Raw genomic sequence first — 26279 nt, 5'->3', positions numbered from 1 at the left:
GGCCGTTTAAGTTAGAGGGCCCTTGCCCTTATTTGTATGTGCTGAAATTGTCTTACTGTACATTCTCTTTTTATCAGGTTAAGCCTAAGTTAGTGGGCTTCTGCCCGTTTTTGTGCTGTATCTCGGCCAGTCCTTTGAGTAAAAGGGCGTGCCTACTTAAGGTTGTTTTTCGTTGTGGTAAAACAGTGGTGTGACAGGATGTCGAAAGAGCAGAAGCCTGGTTTTAAAAGTGCACTAAGTGTAACTACAAAATGTCCATTACCGATAGTCATGCTGTTTGTGTATATTGTTTAGGACCAAACATTTACAGGAAACATATAGTGTTTGTCATGCTTTTTCCTCTAGGGTCCTTCAAGAACGAAAAATAAGTTGATACTTAAGGGCCTTATTAAGCCCTCCTTTGAGGAAGCTTTGGCTTCTCCTTCCTCTCCAGCTTCTAAAAAGAAAAGGTCGTCGGCTCTGACCAGTCCGTCGGAACCGACTTCCAAGAAGCATAGGTCGACTCTTCTTCCTCGGCTCCAATGGCTTCGGAGCCTCGGGTGGAAGGGTCTGCCTCGATACCTCTTTCCTCGGCTCCATTGGTGTCGGAGCCGCAGGTTGGGGGATCGAGAGGTGAATCATCTGCTTCGGCTCCTTTGGTCTCGGAGCCGTTGGAGGTGTGCAGCTCAGACTCTCCCCCCTCGGCCCCGAAGTCTCCTTCGGCGCCGATACTTATACATACGGTTCCGGATCCAGTGCCGATAATGTTGGAGCCATTTCAGAGCCGGTCCCCTGGTCTATCAGAGCCAAGAGAGAAGTCGTCTCGGCCCCCATCTATTTCCTCTAAATCCTCCAGGTTGTCTGACTCAGATTTGGACAGAGTTATCCAGAGGCTTTTCCAGTCCCCGGTTTTTGCAAAAATGGTCTCGGCTCCAGCCCACTCGGCTCCGGAGCCGGTCCCCACTTCGACACATCCGATTCCTCCTCCAACCTCCTCGGAACCGTTGGAGTCTGTGATGGTGGAGCGGAGCAGAGTCGTCCAGTCGGAACCGAGACTCCCTCGGAGCCTCTTGGTTCCGACCATCATTCCTACTCTGTCCTCGGCGACAGGGTTGGTGCAGGACTTCCTCGGTTGGGGCGAGAGGAACACTTTGGAACTGGTAGCCGTGCCTAGTCTCCTTTCGAGCGTCGCCGCAGGGATTCCCGGTACCGTCGTGGTCTCTCAGCCGGTGTCCTCCGTAGAGTCTGGAGGTCCTGCTTTTGAGGCCATGAGGAGTGCGCTGGCCATGTCCTTGCCGGCTCAGCAACTCTCTACCTCACCGTCCCTAGACTTGGGAACTGGTGCTTCTGGTGTGCTTCATTCCCACGACAGCGGGGCCCCAAGGCCTGAGGATACCTCCTTGGGCGGTTCCCTTCTCCCGGGAGGTCCTTCTGAATACGCTTCAGATGAACCTCCAAGGAAAAAATTGTGCAAGCGAAAGCACATTGACTCCCAGGATGAGTCTATCACATCAGATACTGACCTCGATGATGCGGAGGGGGTCCCCAAAATCGTCCTCGGATGATGTCTCTTTCTCAGACATCCTCGAGATCCTGAGACAGAGAGGCGATTGGCAGTCCAAAACTCCTTCCGCAAAGGAGTCAGTCTTTCTCAAGGCTTTTGGGGCCCAGCCCTCCGCCTCCTGGGTGTCTCCACCCTTCGATGAATTGCTAGATTTAGTTTCTCGAAGGGTGTGGGAACACCCTGACTCTGTGAAACCGGTGCCCGCCAGGCCTAACAAGTTCCTCTCAGCTCCTCCTCAAAAGGAATTTTTGACCAAAGGAGTTGCAGTAGATGCGATGGTGGTGGCATCTGCCACTCAGCAGGACGTGGCAGAGGCTTCAACGCTCATTCACCCTCCTAATAAGGATTCCAGGAGCATGGATAGGCAGGCGCACCCTTTCTTCAGCGGCCTTTACCTTGCGGTCGCTGAATTATCTTTGTCATTTTACCAGGCTCCAAAGGGACCTTCTCAAAGAGTTAGGTGAGTCTCTTACGGGTAATCTTCCTGAGGCATTAGCCCAAACTGTTGGCGCCCAGATGACTACCCTATCTTCGATAGTCAACTCGTCCATGAGGCTCATCTCATATGCGTCCGAAGGGCGAGTAGAGCAGGGAACAGGCGTGGCTCTTAGAAGACACGCCTGGTTACGCTTGTGTCCCTTTATGGAGGCCTTTAAGTCTTCCTTCACCGACGCCTTTGATGGGTCCTCCTGTTTGGACCCAAGATGAAGGACACACTGACTCGAGCAGGAAGGCAAGACCTTGACTGCCGTGGGGGCCCATTCTCCGCTCCCTCTAGACCTTACCCCAAGGCCCAGAGAGGAGGAAAATGTGGTTCAAAAATCTCAAAGGTCTTTCCCTACTCCACGAGTGATCCCCTCTAGAGGCAGGGGGATTCAGGAAGACGCCGCCCAGAGGCGCAGAGGCCCCGTAACTCTGGAGACCGCGATTCCTTTCATGGTCCATCCTACGCTCACCGTCCCTGAGACGTGGCCACTGCGCATCTCCGAGCCAGTCGGGAGTCGCTGGCGGAACACCCACAGGCTTGGGAATCTATCACCAAGGATCAGTGGGTGCTCCGAACCATAACCGGAGGCTATCTCATCCCTTTCATAAAGCCCCCTCTTCCTATCAGGAAGATCCCGGATGTGCCACCCAGTCAGCGGGATCAAGCAGCAGTCGAGGTCTCAAAGCTGCTAAGAAAAGGAGCCATCCAGCCTGTCCCCGCCGTCCAGATCGGATCAGGAACTTACTCAAGACTATTTTTGGTGCCAAAAAAAACAGGGGACTTAAGGCCCATTTTGGACCTCAAATCATTGAATCGCTTTGTGAAAAAATCCAAATTCCGAATGGTCACCCTTCAGTCCATTCTCCCGTTATTGGAGAAGGATGTCTGGATGTGCTCCATAGATCTCAAGGACGCTTACTATCACATCCTGATAAGTCAAGAGTCCAGGAGTCACTTACGCTTCCGCCTGGGAACCGAGCACTGCCCTTTGGTCTCACCACAGCCCCCAGGGTGTTCACCAAGTGCCTGGCAGTAGTGACAGCTCACTTGAGAAGTCTAGGATTCCAAGTGTTTCCCTATGTAGACGACTGGCTCCTTACTGCCACCACCAAGCATCTATTAGTTCGGGCGCTTATGACCACAGTCAGTTTGGGTCATTCACTAGGAATCACGTTCATTTGGGGAAAATCTGTGCTGCAGCCATCTCAGCGTATTACCTTTATAGGCGCAGAGTTAGACACAAGAAGAATGCGGGCATTCTTGCCCGTAGAAAGGATTCAGGTCCTGCAGTCGCAGGTTCAAACCTTGTTACCCAGATCACAAGTTCAGGCCAGACTGATTCTGCAGTTATTGGGCACGATGGCCTCGACTATTCTTCTAGTCCCCTTAGCCAGGCTGCACATGCGGGTGCTGCAATGGCTACTTGTTGGTTCAATGGTCCTTTCAGGATCTCCCCTTGAACCATTTGGTCCAGATTACGGAAAGTTGCCATCGGGACCTACGTTGGTGGCTGCTTCGGTCCAACCTGGACCAGGGGCGACCCTTTGCCCTTCAGCCTCCCGTTGCCACGGTGACCACGGACGCCTCCCAGATAGGCTGGGGGGGGCATTATCTGGACAGGTCTGTCCAAGATACGTGGCAGGCTCACGAAAAGCACTTGCATATCAATATCCTGGAAATGAGAGCGGTGCTACTGGTGTTGCAAGCACTTCATCATGTTCTTCCCCGGGGTACTGTTGCGATCCTATCCGACAACATGTCGGTAGTCTGGTACATAAACAAGCAAGGCGGAACCAGGTCCTACCCTCTTTGAGAGGCCATGAGAGTGTGGCATTGGGATTTCTACCCAGCATTTCCTAGTGGCAACGCATTCCGGGAAATCCAGTGTGATTGCAGACAGGCTGAGCAGGACTCTCCTGTTGCCCCACAGTGGTCCCTCAACGACAGGGTGGCTGCAAACATTTTCGGCAAGTGGGGCCTCCTTGTTGCGACTTGTTCGCCAGCCCTCACAATGCGAAATGCAGGGAGTTCTTCACTCTGTCTCCCTCTCAGGGGCAGATTCCCAGGACGCTAGCTCACACTTGGCCCCGGTCTACTTTACGCCTTCCTCCAGTTCCCCTTCTCCAAGGTGATACAGAAGGCGATTTATCTCTGGCGACGGTTTATGATTTTGATCGCTCCACACTGGCCTCGTCAGGTTTGGTTCCCCTTCCTTCTGAGGTATGCGGTGGAGGGACCATGGTTTCTGGACCTGGTGCCCGATCTGTTAACTCATCAATTGGGACAGTCTCATCCATCCCTCAGGTCCTTGAGGTTGGCCGCTTGGTTACTCCACTTCCAACCTTAGTCAGAGATAACTCTCTTTCTACAGACGTCATCCACATTTTGTCCTCTTCTCACAAACCTTCCACTATTAAACTGTATTCCAGCAAGTGGAAGAGGTTTGCTATTTGGGCCCAGCAATGAGGTATAGATCCCTACCGCCAGTACCTCAGGTTTTAGAATTCCTGGCTTCTTTGTTTTATTTGGGCTCTTCAGTTTCCACAATTAAAGTCCAACTGGCGGCTATCTCTAATTTTCATGTCTCCTTTGAGCCTTCCTTAATGGCAAACAGGCTTTGCAAATCTTTCCTTAAAGGAGCTCCTTGCCCCTAATAGCCCATCCTGTGCCCTTGGGATCTGAATATGGTTCTAGCTTCTTTAACTGCCGTCCCTTTGAACCAGCAGCTACTTGTGATATAAAATTTCTATCTTGGAAAACCGCCTTTTTGGTGGCAATAACCTCTGCCAAGCGGTCTCAGAGCTTCAGGCTCTCTGTTCTAACCCTTATTTGATTTTTCACAAAGACAGAGTGTCTCTCAAGTTAAATCCTCTTTCTTACCCAAGGTAGCATCCCCTTATGCATTCAACAATCCTTGAGCTCCTGTGTTTTTCCCAAATTCTCCAATAGTGCAGAATATATTTTCCATCAGTTGGATGTTCACAGACAACTGCGTTTTTATTTAAGCAGGACCAATCAGACACGAAAGTCAGATCAGCTGTTTGTGTCCTTTGCGGAAAATAGGTTGGGTCAACCGGTGGCTAAAACCACCATAGCCAAATGGATTAAAGATTGCATCTCCTTCATCTATTCACAGTCTGGCAAAGAGCTACCATTCCCAGTCAAGGCTCATTCTACCAGGGCAATGGCTACTTCTGTAGCTTTTCACTCCAAATTATCGATAGATGATATCTGTGCGGCTGCTACCTGGACTTCTCCGACACCTTTATTTCTCATTACAAGATAGATGTGGCTTCTCGAGGTAGAGCTTCCTTTGGTTCCACAGTTCTCAGGAGTGTTTTCCAATGAGCCACCCGGGATTTAGGTGCTTGGGATGCTGTCCCATCAGTTATGAATGTAGGCGAGATAGGATCCCATTACATCTTTTAGTTATGTACTTACCATAACTTCGGATGTATGAGATCCATCTCACCTACATTCATACGTACCCGCCCTCCTTCCCCCTTCCCATTGGACTTAGAGGAAATGTTGCTACTTACTGAGTTTTTCTCTTGAAGGACTTTGGTTGTTACAGTTGTTGGTATGTTTCTGTGCCTGGATGTAGGTATATAAAAGCGAACAAACAAGATCTGGGGAAGCAGGCGTGGTGCATTCTGGGATAAGGGGTAGCCCAGCCAATTAGAGACTTCGTTCTACTATATAGTGGCCGAGTTGGAGCCGAGGGATCGGCTCCGAACCCATCAGTTATGAATGTAGGCGAGATGGATCCCATACATCCGAAGTTATGGTAAGTACATAACTAAAAGTTAACTGTTCAGAATGCCCTGACAGCCTTCAAGGACTTACTTCATCCAGGACAACTACTGATAAAGACGGACAACACCACGGTTATGTGGTACATAAACAAGCAGAGGGGTACACATTCCTACCCCCTTTGCAGACTAGCCATGGCATTATGGGACACAGACTTGACTTACCAAGTACATCTTCAAGCTCAATTCCTGCCAGGAAAACAAAATACTCTGGCAGATGACCTAAGCAGAAATCTTATGGACCCTCATGCGTGGAAACTGGATCCACAAGTCTTCAGCATGACAACAGAGAAATGGGGGAGTCCGGACATAGATCTGTTTGCCTCACCCAGAATTATCAACTGGACAAATTCTGCACAAGGACTTATCACAGACAAGCATGGAAAGTGGATGCTCTATCCTTCAGTTGGAAAAACCTATCAGTCTACGCCTTTCCTCTTCTGCCTCTTCTTCCCAAGGTCTTACTAAAAGTCAGACAGGAAAAAACAAAAATGATCCTAATTGCCCTGGACTGGCCTCGCCAGCACTGGTACCCAATTCTAAGGAATATGTCTCAACTCCGTCCTTGGTACTTGCCTCAAATACCTCATCTACTGTCTCAGCGGAGCAATCAAATTCTGCACATTCGGCTCCAAACTCTGAATCTGACACATGGCTGATCATGTAATTATTCAAACAACACCTTTCAGTAAACCTGTGATGGATGTCATTTTGGAAGCCAGAAGGCCTAGTACTAGAAAATCTTATGCTGATAAATGGAAGAGATTCTGTGCTTGGAACCAAGCACAAGGGGCTGACGCAGCAAAGCCAAATATTCCTCAGATTTTACAGTACTTGACTGAGATGCTTGACAAGGGCCTATCTTTTTCATCAATAAAAATCCATGCCTCTGCCATCTCAGCTCATTACAACACAGAGCCTCCCATCTTTTCTCATCCTCTGCTAAGACAGTATCTTAGAGGGGTCAACAATTTAAGACCCCCCAGTAGATCACCAACTCCTGCATGGGACCTCAATTTTGTGTTGGAAAAGCTCACCCTGCCTCCATTTGAACCAGCAGCCACTGCGGATATAAAGTTTATATCTTGGAAAACAGCTTTCCTTCTGGCAATCACTTCAGCAAGAAGGGTTTCAGAACTACAGGCCCTCATGGCTGTGGAGCCTTTTATTACATTTTACCTGGACAGGGTGTCCCTCAGGACCAGTCCTTCCTTTATGCCTAAGGTGGTATCCAGTGTGGCTCTTAACCAAAATATTCACCTGCCAACTTTTTACCCAAATCCTCAGAACAAGGGGGAGCAGATTCTGCATTCCTTGGACGTACACAGACAGCTAAGATTCTACTTAAACAGGACCAAATCTCTAAGAAAGTCTGAGCAGCTACTGGTGGCATTTGCTGCAGGATCAGAGAGGAAGGCTATTTCAAAGCAGACTATTTCAAAGTGGATAAGCCCTGCATTTGTTTCTGCTATTTGCATCATGGTAAACCGGTGCCCAAGGGTATCGGGTCACATTCCACCAGGGCTTCATCTACCTCAGCAGCTTTTCTCAGAGGGGGACCAACCAAAGACATTCTAGAAGCTGCTACTTGGTGCTCTGTTCATACTTTTACAAAGCATTATCATTTGCCTCTCTTCTCCAAGTCCAGGACAGGCTTTGCCACTGCAGTTCTGCAGGGCCTTATAGCCGCTCCTAATGCTGTTTAGTTCCAGCCTCCCATCCATAGCTTTGGGATTCTACCCAAATGTAATGACTGCAACAGTGAAACATGAAGAACATAGTACAGTTGTGTACACTTACCATAAATGTAGATGTGCGAGTGTATTCACTGTTGCAGTCCAGGTTACCCACCCACCATCCCCCTTTTTTCTAGAACTTTTCTTTCCTTCACTATATTCTACAGCCTTTGTGGTGTATTTGCTTTTAGATGAAGGTAAAGTTTATGTTGTTACAATTGCATATATATGTATATATATATATATATATATATATATATATATATATATATATAGCATATATAAATATATATAGCATATATATATATATATATTTTTTTTTCTCCCCATTTGTGGGGCACCTGACATCTGGGGCAAGGAAAACTAAAGAAAATGGTGTCGGCTGCATGTTTTATACCCCTGACGACCTGACGTCATGGAAGAGGAGACAGCAAACCGACGCAGGACCCAAGACTTTGATATTCAGGCCGACTGAGGGCGACCTGCCAGCAGATTACCCACATGTAATGACTGCAGCAGTGAATACACTCAAACATCTACATTTATGGTAAGCGTACACAACTGTACTTTATTCCACCCTTGTTTCCCACAAGGATAGAGGTAGTTTTAGAACTATTTCTTCCTTCATGCCCAAGGCGGTTTACAAGTTGTCTTTGAACCAATCCATTAATACTCTCCTCTGCTCTTTTCGTCCCTTTTAAAACAGAGGGGAAAGAATTCAATCATTGGATGTGCATGGACTGCTTACATTTTTCCTGGCTAAGATTAAAAGATATTAGGAAATCAGACCACCTTTTTGTGTCATTTCAAGACAAAAAAATGGTGTTGCCAGTCTCTTAAGCAAATAATTTCTTTCTGGATTTCCAAAGCCATTTCCTTTGGTACTCCTTTCATAGGAATGCCTACCCACCTCTGTTCATCAGGGCTGTACCATCTTTTGGAGCCCTCAAGGGTTTGGAGTATAGGACTATTATTGAGGCAGCTACATGGTCCTCAGATCACATTTCTACTAAACATTGCAAGTTGGAAGTGTTTTCTAGAGACAATGCATGCTTCTTGGCCCACAACTCTTCCCCTTCTCCTCCCTTTCTTCATACCTTTAGTACTGTCCCATTAGTTAGTAATACTACAACAATGATCTTGGAAGGACATAGTAAAGTTGTGTAAGGACTTAGTAGTAGATGCCCTACTGATCATTTTTGCAGTATTACATCCACCCTTCTCCCCCCTTGTGGGCTTGTTTGGCCATCCTGGCTAGGGTGGACCTCTTCATTATCTTTCCTTCCTTTTGTTTGTGTAATAGTTGCTGCTACTTTTGCTTCAGTGCTTTGGTCTTGGGCAAGCAAATTCTGAAGTAATTTGCATTCATACATACCTTTATGTACCTCTTACCTTTGGACTTGGGTCATACATTGGAGGCCAAGGCTTTATCACACTGATGGGAATTCTTGGAAGATTACCCCATCCATTAGTAAAATGGCAACAATGATCAGTGAGACATCTGCTATGTTAAGTTCTTACACAACTGTACTTCTTCCTTATATGGATGACTTTATCTTTACAGCGTTTTTTTCAAAGTGTGTGAAAACAGTCCCTTGGATTAGATTTTTCCTTCAGTCTGGATTTTAGAAGAACATTCAAAAGTCTTGTTCGACTCCTTCTCACAGTATTGCTTTCCAGGGATGTCTCCTAGATACTGCAGTTCAAAGAGCTTTTCTTCCACTGGAAAAAGGTAAATTTATATCTAGATCTGTTCCTGAGTGTTTCCACTCAGCCCTGGACTTCAGCAAGGAAATTCCTCAGGATACTTGGATTCATGGCATCTATGATTTTCATGATTCTTCTAGCAAGACCTCACATGAGGAAAGATTCAGAGGTACCTAAAATCTATATGGTCCCAGCATCAGTATCCCCTCTCTATTCCAGATTACAGTTTTGGAAATTGTAAAATGGGAATTGTTTTGGTGGAAACACAAGTTTTATCTGAATCCATGTTCCCCATTTTCCTTTCCAGCTCTAGCACTGTCTGTAATTATTGTCACCTCAGACTTTGCTTGGAGAGTGTCTCTGAGATTAAAATTGCAGGGTCTTTGGAACAAAATAGGTAGACCAAATCATATAGACATAAAAGAGATGCTGGCATTCATAAAGGTATTCTACTCTCTCAATCATCTGTGATCCCCAAGGCAATTACAAGTGATTAGAGACTGCACCACAGTGATGTGGTACATAATCAAATGAGAGTTTCCAGATACTACCCTTTGTGCAGATTAGCCATGGTAACCTAGGGTATAGCAAATCAGCCCAATCTCACTACAGAAATTTCACATTCTTTACATCCTGTCAGAGCAAAACATTGTGGCAGGCAAACTGATTAGGACCGGGACAGACCCTTACAAAGGGAAATTGAATTTGGTGGGGGGGGGGGCTCTTGCAGGATTTGATCCAGCTGTGGATGTGATGGCCTGCTAGACTTGAGAGTGCATAGATAAGCATTCCCCAACTGTCTCCAGAGTGTTGAACAACCCTTTAGGAGTGCTGATAGGATTTCAACCACTTCTGCCTTTTGAGTGACGTCTATTGAAACTCTCCTCCCACTTCAAGAGAATCTGTCCGCAGCAGCATCCTAGTTTAATTCCTGAGAGTTTCTGAACCACATCTTCTTTCACCCTGTCTGATTTCCAGTAAAGGTCCTCTGAAGAGAGGTGAAGCAGATTCCTACAGCAGACAGCTCCTCTATGGAACATTATAGTAATGTTGTAGACCTTGAGTCCTTTTTGATCTGGCAGCCGATGTGGACTTGAACAGTATTCCAACTGAGATATTCTTCTGGTGGCAGTTACTTCTGCAAGGTGGATCTCAGAACTACAAGCATTATCCTGTAAACCCCCTTATGTAGTCTTCCATTAGGATAGGGTACCATTGATAATGAATGCAAACTTTCTCCCAAAGGTGGCATCTGAAGTGAACCTTAACCAGGCTACCACTCGTCCACTATTCTTTCCAAAATTTTTGAATGAGGAGAGTGTACCTTCCGCTTACTAGAAGTTCGACAACTCTGAGTTTATTTACACGGGACTAGCGACATTATAAAATCTAATCAGCTATTTGTTGCTTTCTCTAAAGCAAAACTTGGACAAAGTGTGTCAAAGGTCACCCTATCTAGGTGGCATTCAGATTGTATAATATTTTTTATGACAAATTGGGAGTGTTTTTACACACACACACACACACACACACACACACACACACACACACACACACACACACACACACACACACACACACACACACACACACACACACACACACACACACACACACACAAAAAGGTCCATTCAACAAGGGCTATAGGTACCTCTTCTGCTTTTTTACACTTAAGACATTTGGGCTGCAACTACTTGTGTACTGTTCATACCTTTGTGTCTCAATACAAACTGGATATATAGTGGAGTTCCAGTACCTGTACCTCTTTTGGCTCCACCATCCTCAGGAATATCCTTCCTTGATGCCACCCAGTTGTTTTTGGTAGCTTGTCCCATTCAACCTTGAACATTTCCAGAAGTTATGTACTTACCATAACGTTAGATCCGTGTTGTCTTGTTTTCATCTGATTCCAACACCTCTCCCTCCTTCCACCTTTCTACATTGTCACTTGGTGCTCTTTTGGAATGGATAGACTTCGCCTGGGATCTGGTACTTGAAGCCTTTAATTGCTGTTTCTCCTTTCTGTCCATCTTCAGTCCTCTTTGTAGGCTAGGCTGTCTATGCTGATTATGTGTGTGTGTGTGTGTGTGTGTGTGTGTGTGTGTGTGTGTGTGTGTGTATATATATATATATGTATGTATATATATATATATATATATATATGTATATATATATATATATATATATATATATATATATATATATATATATGTAATACTGCGGTGGTGGTGCTGCGGTAGTGTTGTCGCCTCACAGTTAGACGTTGCCCATCCGATTCTCTGTTAGAGTGTCTTCTGTGTGGCTTTAGGCCTGGCAAGCCAGCACGTAAAAAAAAATATATATATATCTACTGCCAGTCATTAGCGGACCGGAGTTCCTCTGTGGCGACCCCTAACCGGGAAAAGCCGAAAGACACAAAGTGTGTGTGTGTGTATAGATATATATATATATATATATATATGTATATATATATATATATATATATATATATATATATATATATATATATATATATATATATATTTGGCTTTTTATTTTGTTATGCCCTTTCTTTAGTTGCATACTGTGCCTGTGTGATATGAACAGTGACACAGAAGTGATACCGGGTAAATACGTCTCATCCACTCATCAAGACATCCACTGAAGAGAGTCAATGAGCCATCTCTGGACTCTGCTCTGGGATTTTGGGATTTTATGAGGGAGCCCTGTTATTATGAAGTGTCCCCTCCATGTCCCTATTTATTTCATTGCTGATTTCTGAGGTCTCTCGGCCAGCTGTGGCTGATACGGGATTTGGATTTTCTGAGGTGCAGCATGTCCATTAATTCGGACATGGCTTGGCTTTATCGATCAGGCACAGATGGAGTCTCTGCTGTGGCGGTATGCCAGTAGAGCTGGAGTTTCTTTAACCCGGCAGCATATGGCATCTGTTTGAGCCCTTTGGATCCTTTGGGTGAGGTACTTTTGGGGTTTTCAGTTGCGCAGGTGTCTGGTAAAAGTGCATCCCAAAAGGGGCGTTATGCGAACATTGGGCTGATGATGGGATGAGTAAAGAGGCGATGGCCTCATGTGATCTAGATGTGAATCCCTTCCTTCATAGGATGGCTAGGCTATATAAAATCTTTTCAACCACTTTGGCCATTTGTTGTCAAAGATTGCTATCATGGGTCCCTAATTACTCCTAATTACTTCTTCAATTTCAGGCTTAATGGACCTATGTGGTAATGTGTGAGCTTTTTGTTTTTGCCAGAGGGATGACTATATTTTGGCATTTAGCTTCTGGCATTAGGCTGAGGCCATGGCTCTGTCTGTTTCTATAGGTTTTTGGAGGAGGCTTGTGGAGGGCTGAGAGTCGATTATGGAGTCGATGCAGTCATCTCGCGACGGTCAGCCACAGTCAGCCTGGTCACTACCTCAGAATATGTACCCGAACAAGAATACCCGGACTGAGCCTTGTGGGACTGACTCCCAGGACTGTTTATATGTGTGTGTATTTATATATGTGTGTATATATATATATATATATATATATATATATATATATATATATATATATGTATATATATATATATATATATATAAATATATATATATATATATATATATATATATATATATATATATATATATATATATATATATATATATATATATATATATATATATATATATATATATATATATATATATATATATATATATATATAATGTACATGCACTTAAAAAACTCCAGCTATACTCTGTGGCATATCGTCTACTCAGAGGCGATCTCTGCTTAACATACAAGGCCATGTCAAACCCTGAGCTGTTGGACATGCTCCACTTAAAGAAATCCCAATCCCTCAGAGCCACACGCTCCAGGGATCTAAACCTTGTCATCACAATGAACAAAACATGCTGGAGGGATAGGTTCCTGATCCAAAGACTCCCCATACTCTGGAATAAACTGCCCATACATATCAGCAGAGCGCCTCATTGGCCCTCTTCAAAAAGAACCTTGATGATTGGATGGGAAATAGGATATTCATCCCGAGGATCATGTCAGTCGCCCTGCTAGACAGGGGCCCAGAGAAGTAAATATTGTGGGAAGAAATATCCAGGGAATTGTTATGGCTAGGCTTGCATAGGTCCTAGGGCTGATAGCCTAGTACCAACCTATGAACGTATATATATATATATATATATATATATATATATATATATATATGTATGTATGTATGTGTATATATATATATGTATATATATATATATATATATATATATATATATATATATATATATATCTATGTATATATATATATATATATATATATATATATATATATATATATATATATATATATATATATATATATATATATATATATATATATATATACATATATATATATATCTATATATATATATATATATATATATAGATACAAATACATATATATACATATATATATATATATATATATATATATATATAGATAGATATACATATATATACATATCTATATATACATACGTATATAGATATAGAGAGCGAAACATGTATGGATCCCTATCACTTTGGATCCCTGTCACTTTATCAAAGTTCCAAAACTCCGAAGACCATATGTCCGAAGTTCTTGAACTCCGAATACTTTCTATTGAGATCGTCGTATAGTGCAGAACGTGGGATTTTGCCATTTTCCTCACTATTGTGCGATATCTGAGTTGGTATATTTTAGTAGCAGGGGTTGTGGGGGGGCAGGGTCGCTTGCCCCCCTGCAAAAAAGTAAAGATAGGTTGTTTTATTTTATTTTATTTTATTAATTGTTTTGTTGTTTTGAAGACCTTCTTCGTGTTTCACTGTTGCAGTCATCACATTTGGGTTATCCCTGCCAGGATAGCCCTCAGTCAGCCCGAATACCAGAGGCTTAGTATTTCTGCATTGGTTGCTGTCACTCCAGGACTGACATCAGGTCGTCAGTAGTATAAAATAAGGCATCCGACGCCCTTACATCAGTCTTTCTTGCCGAGGAGCCCCATTGGGGATTCTTTTTTCTTGCTCTAACCGATATCAGAGAAAAGTTAACAATTGTCTCACTTGTGGAAAGCAAATACCACATCAAGATTTTCATTCTTACTTTCCAAAACTTCGGTCATATGGTCTCCGCCATATGGTCTTCAGAGTTTTGGAACTTCGATAAAGTGATAGGGATCCATACACACACACACACACACACACACACACACACACACACACACACGTGTGTATGTATATATATATATATATATATATATATATATATATATATATATATATATATATATATATGCATATGTATGTTTACTGTCAAAATCTCGCAACACACTTGTTTGAGTCATCACTTACCCGACTTAGAATGTCGTAAAATCCAAATGTGGTAATTTAGGAAAGTCGACAACTCGGGAATGTTGACTTTACCAAAACTACCTGGACTTCTGGTTATATCCTATGAACGTTGTGCAGGGAGCAAGCCCCCTGCACCCCCTGCTACTTGTATGTATACTAACTCCGAGATCACACAACAGTGAGGGAAAGGGTAAATTTCCTGAATACCACTTTAGTGCGATTTCCATTCAAAATAAATCCACAAGAGCGGATGCATACAAGCATAGCTGTCAACCAATCAGGGACCAATTTCAACAGAATCGGGGACAAACTGAGAATTAATCAGGGACACTTTTAAAATATGTGTGCTTTTAACTTGACGCATTGGCAGATTAAGATAATATGAATTCATATGCATTTTCTGAAGTAAAATAAGTCTATTTCTAAGTATTAGAAACAGCAAAAATGGCACTGAGGTAAAGCTCCAAGCTTTAAAAAGTTATTGACCAAGAAACGCAGAACACAAGCGCTTTCACCAAGTAGGCTTCTCCAGGTGTACTAAATTAGAATACTAACATCTCTATTTGTACTAATTGCCATATAAATCTCCAGGTCATTCTTAAAGGCATATTGTAGTAAAATACGTTATACATGGAATCAAGACTTATAACATAAAAACATACATATATAAACAAGTTTAAAAACACTTAAAAACCAATATAAAATCATATGTGAAAAACATGTACATTCAAAAGAACCATTTCATCTACGCAAAGGTTTATTCTTTAAGACTGGTTTCAAAGGAATGTTTTCATGTCCTGTAGTTGCCCTAAGTCTAATTACAGGACTACTTACTAAGAACACTTAATTACTAAGAACACTTATATCACATAAGGAAAGGCAGCACTTTTAATGCTCTTACTAGACACATTAGTGATACTAGTATGCAACATACATTTTCTTTTAGGGCTATAGGTAGGACATTTGAAAGCATACAAGGAGGGGATGTTAGATACACACTGAAAATTTAGAAGCGAGATGGATAATTAGACTTAGGGCAACTACAGGACATGGTTTAAATGAAAACATTCCTTTGAAACCAGTCTTAAAGAATAAACCTTTGCGTGGATGAAATGGTTCTTTTGAATGTGCATATGTTTTTCACATATGATTTTATATTTGTTTTTAAGTGTTTTTAAACTTATTTATATATGTATGTTTTTATGTTATAAGTCTTGATTCCATGTGTAATGTATTTTACTACAATATGCCTTTAAGAATGACCTGGAGATTCATATGGCAATTAGTATAAATAGAGATGTTAGTATTCTAATTTAGTACACCTGAAGAAGCCTACTTGGTGAAAGCACTTGTGTTCTGTGTTTCTTGGTCAATAAATTTTTAAAGCCTGGAGCCTTACCTCAGTGCCAATTTTTTCCTGTTTCTACGAGTTTTACTTCTTTTCTGAGGTACCTGGTCCCAGTTGAAATTTTTATACTTTCTACTTATTTCTAATTATTGTCATAATTTATTAAGTGTAATTCATTAATTTTTCTCCAGACGTCACCACTTTTAGGAAGGGTTAAGAGGGACAGAGCTAAAAATTGAGTCAAAATCAGGAACATCTGTGAAAATCGGGGACAGTTGAGAGGTATGTACACAAGCATTGGCTCTTATAGATTCAGACATTTAAAAATCAATGTTACGACACCTTGAAAGAGTCCCTTTCGACCTTCCAAGTTCTTGTAATTGTTTTACAACATTTTGATGTCAAACCATATGTACACACCCATAGATATATATTTTTTCATACAGTTTATAATTTTTTCTATTGTACACGTCTGTGTAGTTTTTCATACAATTGCTGGTATTTCCTTAACCCTTTGTCTTCCTTATGTTTAAAAAAAAATGTCATCTTTTTCTATTTTCTCTTGAAGGCCATCATGTCTGACAAAAAGGGCCTGCCGGCTTCAAGAAACGTGAAAAGTGTGAGCATAAATTACCACTTTCAGATGCCCATGCTTTGTGTTTATTTAGGCCCACAACATCTTCAAGAAGACTGTTCTATCTGCAAGAATTTCAATCCTAGGGCCATAGCTGATAGAAAAAAATAAACTAATTCTATTTCCATCTTCATTCAAAGAGGCTGTATTTGGAGCTCAATCCCCAAGACTAAAATTAATGAGACCTTGACTAAGTTTCCAAGACCATTGATTTCTTTGACTCCTTTTTTTGGAACTGCCAAAGAAAAAAACAAGAACGGATCCAAAATCTGCTCAGATTCTGTCTTCTTCTCATCAGACGAAAAAAGCTTCAGATCCTAGCTCTTCCTATCTGAAGATACTACAGAGAATAAAATATTCTCTGGCATTGGGTCCAGTACCTTCTAGGGTCCCTCTCCCTTCCTGGAGAGACATTGTTCCAGGTCATCATCCTTTACCTCATCTCATTCTTCCAAGAGTCTAACTGAGGAAGATATGGGCAGAATGATGAGGAGATTCCTCTCTGCATAGATATAGATGGGTGTTCTTCCAGCTCCTCAGTCCAAACCTTCTGGGTCCGTCGGGCTCAGATCCAAAGATACCTTTATCTTTGGATCAGAAGACTTCTCTGTGTGCACCGGCTCTGATTTTTTCAGATCCTGGTGACTCTCTGAGCCGAAGCTGCCTTGTTGGATCCAAGGCATTTGAGTCAAATCCATGGTTTTTGGAGCTGTCTCTGTCCCTCGGAGCTTTGACATTTGATAGCTCGTCTCAGGCTTCCACCTTTGGGGGGGTTTCTCTTGGGACAAAGTGAGGCAGACATCTAGAAGCCTGCCTTCTCGAAGCTGCTGTCTTTCTTCTCTCTGGAGCAGTCTGCCTTTGAGGTAGTGAAGAGGATGTTTTTTGTTCTGACAGGACAGATGGAGCTGGCCCCCTCGAATCTCAAATTTAGTTCCAAGATGTCTCTGGCCTAGAGCCACATCATTCTGCACCACAGGGACAGCCAGCTCAAGGCCTCCAGACCACCCAACAGGGTCTTACAATCTCTTCTGACACTTCACCTGAACATCCCACTGAGGGAGTCCCTTGGAAGAGGAAGTACAGGAGGAGGCATTTGGCCTCTCCGCAAGAGTCTGTCATGGAGGGTACTGATTTCATTGAGGGAGAAGGGTCCCCACAGTCACTTCCAGAAGATGTCTCATTTGGAGAAATTCTCAAGATCCTTAAGCAGAAAGGTGTGTTCGTCTTCCAGCAACCCTTCACCGGAGCAGTCAGAATTTCTGGAAGCTTTTGGAGCTGGCCATCTATGCCCTGGGTTATTCTGCCCACCGATGAGCTCATTGATTTCGTCTCTAGGCGGTTGTGGAAGAAACCTGAGTCAGTTGAGCCAATCCCTAAGAGGCCAGATCAGATTCTGGCTCCTTTGGTCAGGAAGGAATTTTGGAGTAAGTGGGTGGCTGTGAATACTGTGGTCATGGTGGTGGCCACTAGGAAGGAACTTTCTGAGCAAAGTTCATGTGTCCATCCCCCTAACAGGGAGTCGAGGGTGACGGGCAGGTTTGGGAAGTATATCTGTGCTTCACCGAACTTTGCTGTCAGGTTGCTGAATTATTTGGCACATTTTACGAGACTGCAAAGGGATTTGATCAAGGAACTTTCAAAATCCCTTGCGGGGACCAGTGCTATTGAGGCTTAATCTTCTGTAGCATCTCAGTTGGCTACCCTTCAATCTATTTCAAATTCCTCTGAGACTTATCTCACATGCATCTGAGGGTGCCTCAAGGGAGGCAGCTTTAGGCATTTCCACCAGGAGGCATGACTGAATGTGCTTGTGTGATTGTGCAGTGCCTTTCAAGACCTAATTAATCAATGCTCCCTTTGATGGCAGTTCGTTGTATGGACCGAAAAGTGAAGGACATCCTATCCAGGTGTGAAAAAGATGGAAAGACCCTCTCTGCAGTGGGCATACATTTTTCAACCCCTCAAAGATCCTGTTCTAGAAATCAATGGTGTAGATGAAAAATGTGGTTCAGGAAGTCCCAGGGTCCTTTCTAGGATACACTTGGAGATAGTTCCCCCAGGGGCAGAAGGGGGAATTCAAATGGATGAGGATGCCAACACTGAAGGGGACGCCTGCAAAACCAAGGATCCAGAGATTCTTTTTCTGACATACCCTATCAATGCTAATGAAAGGAGGCCCAATTTTCCCCCACTGGAGGCAATCGAGGGGTCGACTATACATGCATCATAGAGCCTGGCTAGATTTAACAAGAGATACTTGGGTACAGAAGATTATTTCTAGAGGCTGTATAATTCCCATTTCCCTTCCACCTCCAACTGTATGAAAGATTCCGTATGTTCCACCCAGTCAGAGGAAAGAAGCAGCACTGGAAATACAAAAGCTGCTAGAAAAAGAGTCATCCAAGAGGTTCCACCAGACCATATAGAATCTGGAACTTACTAAATATTTTTTTTAGTGACAAAGAAAACAGAGTAGTGGTGACCAGTTTTGGATCTCATCAACTTGAACAAATCAGTTCAACGTACAGAGTTTAAGATGGTCACGGTTCAGTCTAGTCTACCCTTTCTGGGCAAGGATGACTGGATGAACTCAATAGATCTTCAGGATGAGTACTGTCATATAAAAATGAACAGACAGTCCAAAAAGTATTTATGCTTTCAAATGGGACCCATTTACTATCAGTTCAGAGGACTGCCCTTTGGCCTCACCACAGACTTCAGGGATTCTGAGTGTTTCCATATCTAGACGACTGGATCATTACCGCCCCGACCAGGCATCTATTAATAACAGCAAGAGATGAGCTGATCCAGACTTGTTCTCATCTGGGGATAGCAGTAAATTACAATAAGTCACAGTTATAACCAACTGAAACTTTGGAATTCATAGGAGTAATCTTAAACACAACGTCAGTGACAGCTTCTCTTCCTCTCTCAAGAGTGCAGGCTGTCAGATTCCAGGCTCGGAAAATAATTCACAATATCAAAATTTCAGGCAAATTAATCTTTCAAGCTTTGTGATCAATATCAGCTGCCATAATCTTGGTCCCTGTAGCAAGATTTGATGTGGGAATTCTCCAGTGTCTTTTAGCAGCACAATTGTCGATTCTTTACCAGCGCATGTCAGCACATATAACAATCACTCAGGCATGCAAGAAATACCTTTGGTGGTGGATTGTCAGATCAGGTTCTAAAAGGCTGTCCTGTCATTCTCCCTCAACCCAAAGCCATAGTAACCACGGATGCTTCCGAGATTGGGTGGGGGTGGCACTTCCTGGGGAAAACAGTCCAAGGCACTTGGTCCCCCAAAGAGGCCAATTTGCATATCAATGTTCTAGAGATAACAGCAGTCCTCTTAGCATTGCAGGCCTTCCAGGATTCTGTGCCTTTAGGGACAGTTGCGATTCAGATAGACAGTATGTCAGTATTTTGGTACATTAACAAACAAGCAGGAACCAGATCTTACCCCTTGTGTCAAGAAGCACTCAGACTGTGGCAGTGGGCGATCTCATCCAACCGCTTTCTCATAGCATTGCACATTCTGGGGAAGTCCATTGTGATTGCAGACAAATTGAGCAGGTCCATTCTTCTATTTCAAGAGTGGTTTCTCACAATAAAGTGACAGAAATGATTTTCCATCAATGGGGCCAGCCTTGCTGCAATCATTTTGGTTCTCCCCTAAGCAACAAATGTAGCAGCTACTTTGCCCTAATCCCTCCTCCGGGGGAATCACTGAGGGATGCTCTACTCCATGATTGGCCCTCCAGTCTACTGTATGCTTACCCACCTACACCCCTAATTCCAAACTTGTTGCAGAAACTTCCAGGTTGAGGAGCAAAGTCATCCTCATTGCACCGTACTGACCTCGACAGATTTGGTTCCCCTTCCTGTGGCCTCATCTGCTTTACCAACCTTGGATTGTGGATCCAATTCCCGACCTCCTGTCTCACCTGACAGGTATAATTCATCCGGGTATCTCAAAATTCAAGCTGACTGCATGGTTTTTCCAATTCCGTTAATAGCCAGACAGCTGATGCTGTCTTCCCACGTCCATCATATTCTTTTATCTTCCCGTAAGCCTTCTGCAAGAAAACTTTACATGAGTAAATGGAAAATGTTCGTCTGCTGGGCACAGCAAAAATGCATTGACCCCTTCTCAGCTCCTGTACATAGTATACTTGAATTTTTGGCAACAGTTTTTAAGGAGGGAGCTACCTCCTCAACGATTAAAGTTCACTTATCAGTAGTCTCTAACTTTCATATTGGATTTGTGAATTCTTCTGTGGCCTCTTCTAAACTTCATAAAGCATTTTTGAGAGACACTGCTGCTCAGACCTCCATATAAAGATCCTACTCCACCATGGGATTTGAACTTGGTACTGCAAGCTTTAATTCATTATCCTTTTGAACCATCAGCTAAACGCGATCTTAAGTTCCTGACCTGGAAAACTATCTTTCTAGTGGCCATTACCTCTGCTAGAAGAATTTCAGAACTTAAAGCATTGTCATCTAAACCTCAGTAGTTGCTCTTTCATAAGGATAGAGTCCCATTACATACCAGTGGGTCTTTCCTTCCTAAGGTGGTGTCAGAATCCAATATCAATCAATCCATTCATTTGCCAGTCTTCTTTTCTAAATTTGCAAACACAGGTTGAATATATGTTGCATTCCTTGGATGTTCACAGACAGTTGTTTTTACTTAACATAGGACAAAATAAATTAGGAAGACAGATCAGTTATTTGTGTCCTTTGCAGATTTTGAATTGGGCAAACCATTTGCAAAGGTAACTTTAGCCAGATGGCTCATATCATTTATTTATAACAAGTTGGGTCTAACCTTAACAAAACCTCTAATAGCCCTCTTAACTAGGTCTATGGCACTTTTTCAGTGTTTCTCTCTAGAGCTTCCATGGACTATGTGTGTGGCTGCAATTTGGGCAAACTCTCATATCTTTATCACTCATTGCAAACTGGATCTGGTCTCAACGGGAAGAGCAGCCTTTGGCTCAGCTGTGCTCCAGAATATCCTTAGAGTCCACCCTGGATTTTAGGTAGCTGGGGATTCTGTCCCAACAAATGAGGATTGAATGAAAAATTGACAACATCAGATAAAAAAGTTATGTGCTTACTATAACATTCCATCTGTGTTGTGCATTTTTATTATTCCTCAACTTCCCGCCTTCCAACCCCTAACCCTTTTCATTATGAACTTTTGGAAGAATGAGAGACTGTAATGACACCACTCACCGTAGTATCGAGGTCTAGATATGGTGTTCTGTCCGGAAAGTTATAGTATTTCTTTCTACTTTATGTAATACAGCAAACAAGATCTAAGGTATGTTAGGGGTTGGTGCATTATGGATAAGGGAGGAGCTCGCAGGTTTTTTGGTGACCTCGAGCATTAGTAATTGCCAGTCAGATCTGAGGATCACATCCAAACCCAACAGTTGAGGAAGAATGAAAATGGACAACACAGATGTAATGTTATGGTAAGTACATAACTTTTTTTTTTTTTTATGCAACTTGCGCTGACTGACTGGGTGGGTGGAAGGTGCCTTGAAACTTTTAAAGCCGGGCGGCTGTTTTATCCTTTTCAGGATATAACCCATATAGCTAAGGCTACTTCAGCAGTGATCATTTGAAAATCATATTAGTAAGTTTACTTGCACAACTGTACATTCTTTTCTTGAGCTGATCTTATGTTCCCACTCTTCCAGTGGATCAATGTTTTGGGCAGTGCCTCATCAGAAAGCGTTGCAATTTTCCAGTTGGTTTCTTGTTATATACATTGAGTTTTAATTCTTGTTTATGCAGTTCTTCCAAAGGAGGATTAATTCTCCATGTGCTTCCCCTTCCTGTCTTTGAGTACCTCATATTGTAACATTGTGAGCCCTTACACAAAGTATACCTGTCTTCACTGCCTTCACTTGACTGGCTTGATTGCCAAAGAATGATATTGTTGCATGTAAATGCTTGCAAGTTGTAGTACTGCTTTATGTTGTAGTAACCAGTGGTATTACCATTTAGAATCTAGTATTGCTCCATTTATTTTGTATATGTGTAAGTAGCTGTCAAACTTCATTTGAAAAATAGCTGTTTTCTTAATGTATCTGAAAAAGACTAACACACCTGTGGTAAATCAAACTTTTTTTTTTTTATACAGCTATGGCCTTTATCACTTATATCCTATTAGCAGGTGTTGCACTGGGAATACAGCAAAGGTCAGTAATATTACCCATGAAATATTTATGATAACAATGGAGTGAAGATCATTAGACCTTACTGTCATTTCCACTCGATTTGTCTGAAGTTTGTGTTGCACAGAGCATTTTTATTATCTCTTCTAAAGGTTGAAAACTAATGTTAAAAAGGAAGAATACCTATTTTAATTGTCACATTGGTTCAGCAAAGTCTAATACAGGCACTGCATTTTTGCTTAGATATAGAATTAATAATCGCATTCTTGTGCACAATTAACTAGTCACATTACAATAGACTTAAACATGTTTAGTCAGGTGTCTTCAGGCCAAGCTCTTTGTTACATGACTATGTATTTTATGTTCATCTTTGGTGTCTTTTTTTCTGTTCTACTTGAGTAAGTTTCTCTCTTCATAGCTGCACAACACTGGCGAAACTTACATTATGATTTCCTCCAGATTACGTAGGAATAGTAGAAAAAACATGTTTGGAGGTGGAGTTTCAATAAAAGATGCTGCTGTTTGGCTTTGGGATGATGTACACTGAACAACATGAATGCAGTAATTCACTTTATGTAGAAATGTACTTACACACATTCATGTTAGTATTCCTTTTTTGTTGAATACATTTTGGAACCTTATGGAGATCCCGTGAATATTTAGTGGCTCATTTCATTACACTTTGAATATATCTGCAGTGTTTGATCATTTACCTCAGTGTATTGATGGTACTTTATAATCCAGCATTGTGATTTAATTCTATCAAAACATTAGTATTTCATTGATGTTCTTCGTGTTTCAGTGTTGCAGTCATCACATTTGGGTTATCTGCTTGCAGTAGCCCTCAGTCGGCCTGATTATCAAAAGTTTTGGGTCCTGCATCAGTTGCTGTCTCATCTTCCATGACGTCAGGTAGTCAGGAGTATAAAGCATGCAGCCGGCGCCATTACACCAGTCTTTCTTGCCGTGCGGTGCCTGAAGCAGAAGCAGTTCGCAAGTGCCGATCGTCCGACTCCTGAAATTTTCGTTTTCGAGTTTCAGAACCGAAGTCTTCAACTAAAGCTAAGTACCCCATTGGGGAAACTTTTTCTTGCTCTAATCTGATGTCAGTAAAAGCCAATAATTGTATTTCTTGTGGAAAGCAAATACCTCATAAAGATTTTCATTCGTACTGTATTCCTTGCCTAGGCCCTGACCATGACGTACCTTGCTGTCGGTTTTGTGCCTTATTTAAGCAACAAACTAATCGTTGTCGGTATATTTACGCTTCTAAATATTTTGGTACTCAGTTCAATTATCCAGATATGTCTTCGGTAAGCCGTCTGACTACCGACATTCTGAAAAAATGCAAAGATAAAGACAGATACAGGCTGCCTAGGTCCAAAGCTGCTGACTACCCTTCTCCTAAGCCAGTTGCCAGTTCGCCAGTACTCAGTGAGGCGCTTTCGCAGCCCCTGATACCCGCTACTTCAGATTCGCAGGCCTCTATTGAGACCCATTCGTAGTCCGGTATGCCGCAAGATGTTTCAACTGTGGAACCTGCGGATGTCTCTACCTTGGATGGGTCCGGAGCCGCTGTGCAGGCACCGGCTTCTGAGGGTGTATTCAGGCCTACTGACTTGGATATTAAACCAACGCCATCTTCTTCTTCAAGGCCTAAAACTCAAACCATGCCTAGAAAACCAACACCCAGATCGCATGGTCAGGCCTCTATGCCCAAATAAACAAATAAGAATGACTGAAGACATTATTACTTTAATCAGGGGAAGCCAAACTTCCCCCTCTAAGAGACCTTGGACTGAATTTGCCTATGATACTTATGACCAGGATTCTGGGTGGCCGCAGTGGTGCAGTGGTTAGCGTTGCCACCTCACAGCAAGAGATTCTCCGGTTCGATCCTCGGCTGGGGTGCCTTCTGTGCGGAGTCTGGGATGTCCTCCCTGTGGTCGCATGGGTTTCCTCCAGGTGCTCCAGTTTCCTCCCACATCCAAAAGACATGCTGTAGGTGGATTGGACACTATAAATTGGGCCTAGGCATGAGTGCGTGCATGTGTGTGCCTTCTGTGGAAGGTTGGGCGCTGGGCTGGCAACTCAGCACTGTAAAATTCCACTGCCAATCATGAGCGGACAGGTGATCCGCTGTGGCGACCCCTAACCGGGAAAAGCAGAAAGAAGAAGAAGAAGACTTCTGACCAGGATTCTGAAATTTATGCTCCCTCTGATGACCAGGATTTACCCTTATCTACCTATGAGGATTCTGATGCAGAGGACTCTATTCCCTCTGTCCCCCAGAGGATTTCTCTTTTGGTGAAACCTTGCATACTCTTAGGGAGCATTTTCGCTGGGAAAGCCAGGATTACTCTGATTCTAAAAAGAGGCTTAGGAATTTCTTACTCCTGCCCCAACACAGGCCTTTAGCTATCCCTCCTGTACTAGACATTGTTGATGATGTCTTTTCGGAATCTAGCTTGGCCCCTGACTCTTTACCTCCTGCTCCCAGAAAACCTGATAAATATTACAGGGTTCCTGACTCTCACAAGTTCCTTTTTAAAAATCCTACTGCGGATCCTGAGACCAATTCACAGGGACCCCGGGGCATTAAGGCTACTACTGCCAAAAATCCTACCTCCTCTGATAGAGACTCCAGGGCGCTGGATAGATGTGGTAAGAAGGTATACACTTCTGCAACCTTGGCCATTAGGGCCTTAAACTGCCAGTTTCATATGTTAAAGTATCAGCAGCATATTATTGGATTGCTTAAACAGAAAATGATGTTGATTCCTGGCTACTGTCACTGGGTCTGTACTTAGAAGGCATAGTTGACTTAAGGAGCAATCTATGCCAGATCATGTTAAAGCTAAATTGCTGGATGCTCCCTTAAATCAGGACCGCCTGTTTGGCAACAAAGCAGAAGAAGTTCTTAAAAAGATGGAGGAAAAAGCTAAATCTATGCAAACTGTTAACGTTTTCCTAAAAGTACAGCCTCCAAGATTTAGTAGGCATTGGCCCCCTAAGAATTGGTCCTTTTCTGCCTCCTCCAGGCCTTCTCAGTCCAAACCCAGAACCAGCAGAACACCCAGGCTTCAGTCCCAGGGTACACACAGGACTAAGCAGTGGGGGGGCCTCCCACTTCCAAATCAGGGAGTATTAAGACTCCTGTGGTAAACTGTCTCAGTGACTTAACTTTAAAACTTCCAAGCACTTCTCAACTGACTGCTCCTTTAGGGATGAAAGATTGCTCTGCAGGCAAAAAAATGGGAATTCATTACCCAGGACAAATGGGTTTTAAATATAGTTTGCCAAGGATACAGATTTCACTTCCACACGTTACCAACCCCAAACGGTTGGCCAGATCTACCCTCAAATCAGTGGGCAGAGGCTCAATAAAGGCTATTCAAACTGTACCAGAAGAGGAAAAAGGACAAGGTTTCTACTCAAGACTTTTCCTGGTAC

General features: G+C 42.9%; 1 protein-coding gene across 1 annotated transcript in view; it reads left to right on the top strand.

Moving 5' to 3' along the window:
• The window catches only part of YIF1A (Yip1 interacting factor homolog A, membrane trafficking protein), a 466700-nt gene that overhangs the window by 206435 nt on the left and 233986 nt on the right, over positions 1–26279 (top strand). Inside the window, exon 5 of the mRNA XM_044075685.1 lies at positions 22793–22850. Within this exon, the coding sequence (XP_043931620.1) occupies positions 22793–22850 (58 nt within the window). The remainder of the gene's footprint in view (positions 1–22792; positions 22851–26279) is intronic.

Source organism: Protopterus annectens, chromosome 6.part1 (genome assembly GCF_019279795.1).
Source record: "Protopterus annectens isolate FY-2018-M chromosome 6.part1, PAN1.0, whole genome shotgun sequence".
Lineage (NCBI taxonomy): Eukaryota > Metazoa > Chordata > Ceratodontiformes > Protopteridae > Protopterus > Protopterus annectens.
This window is presented reverse-complemented; position numbering and strand designations above follow the sequence as displayed.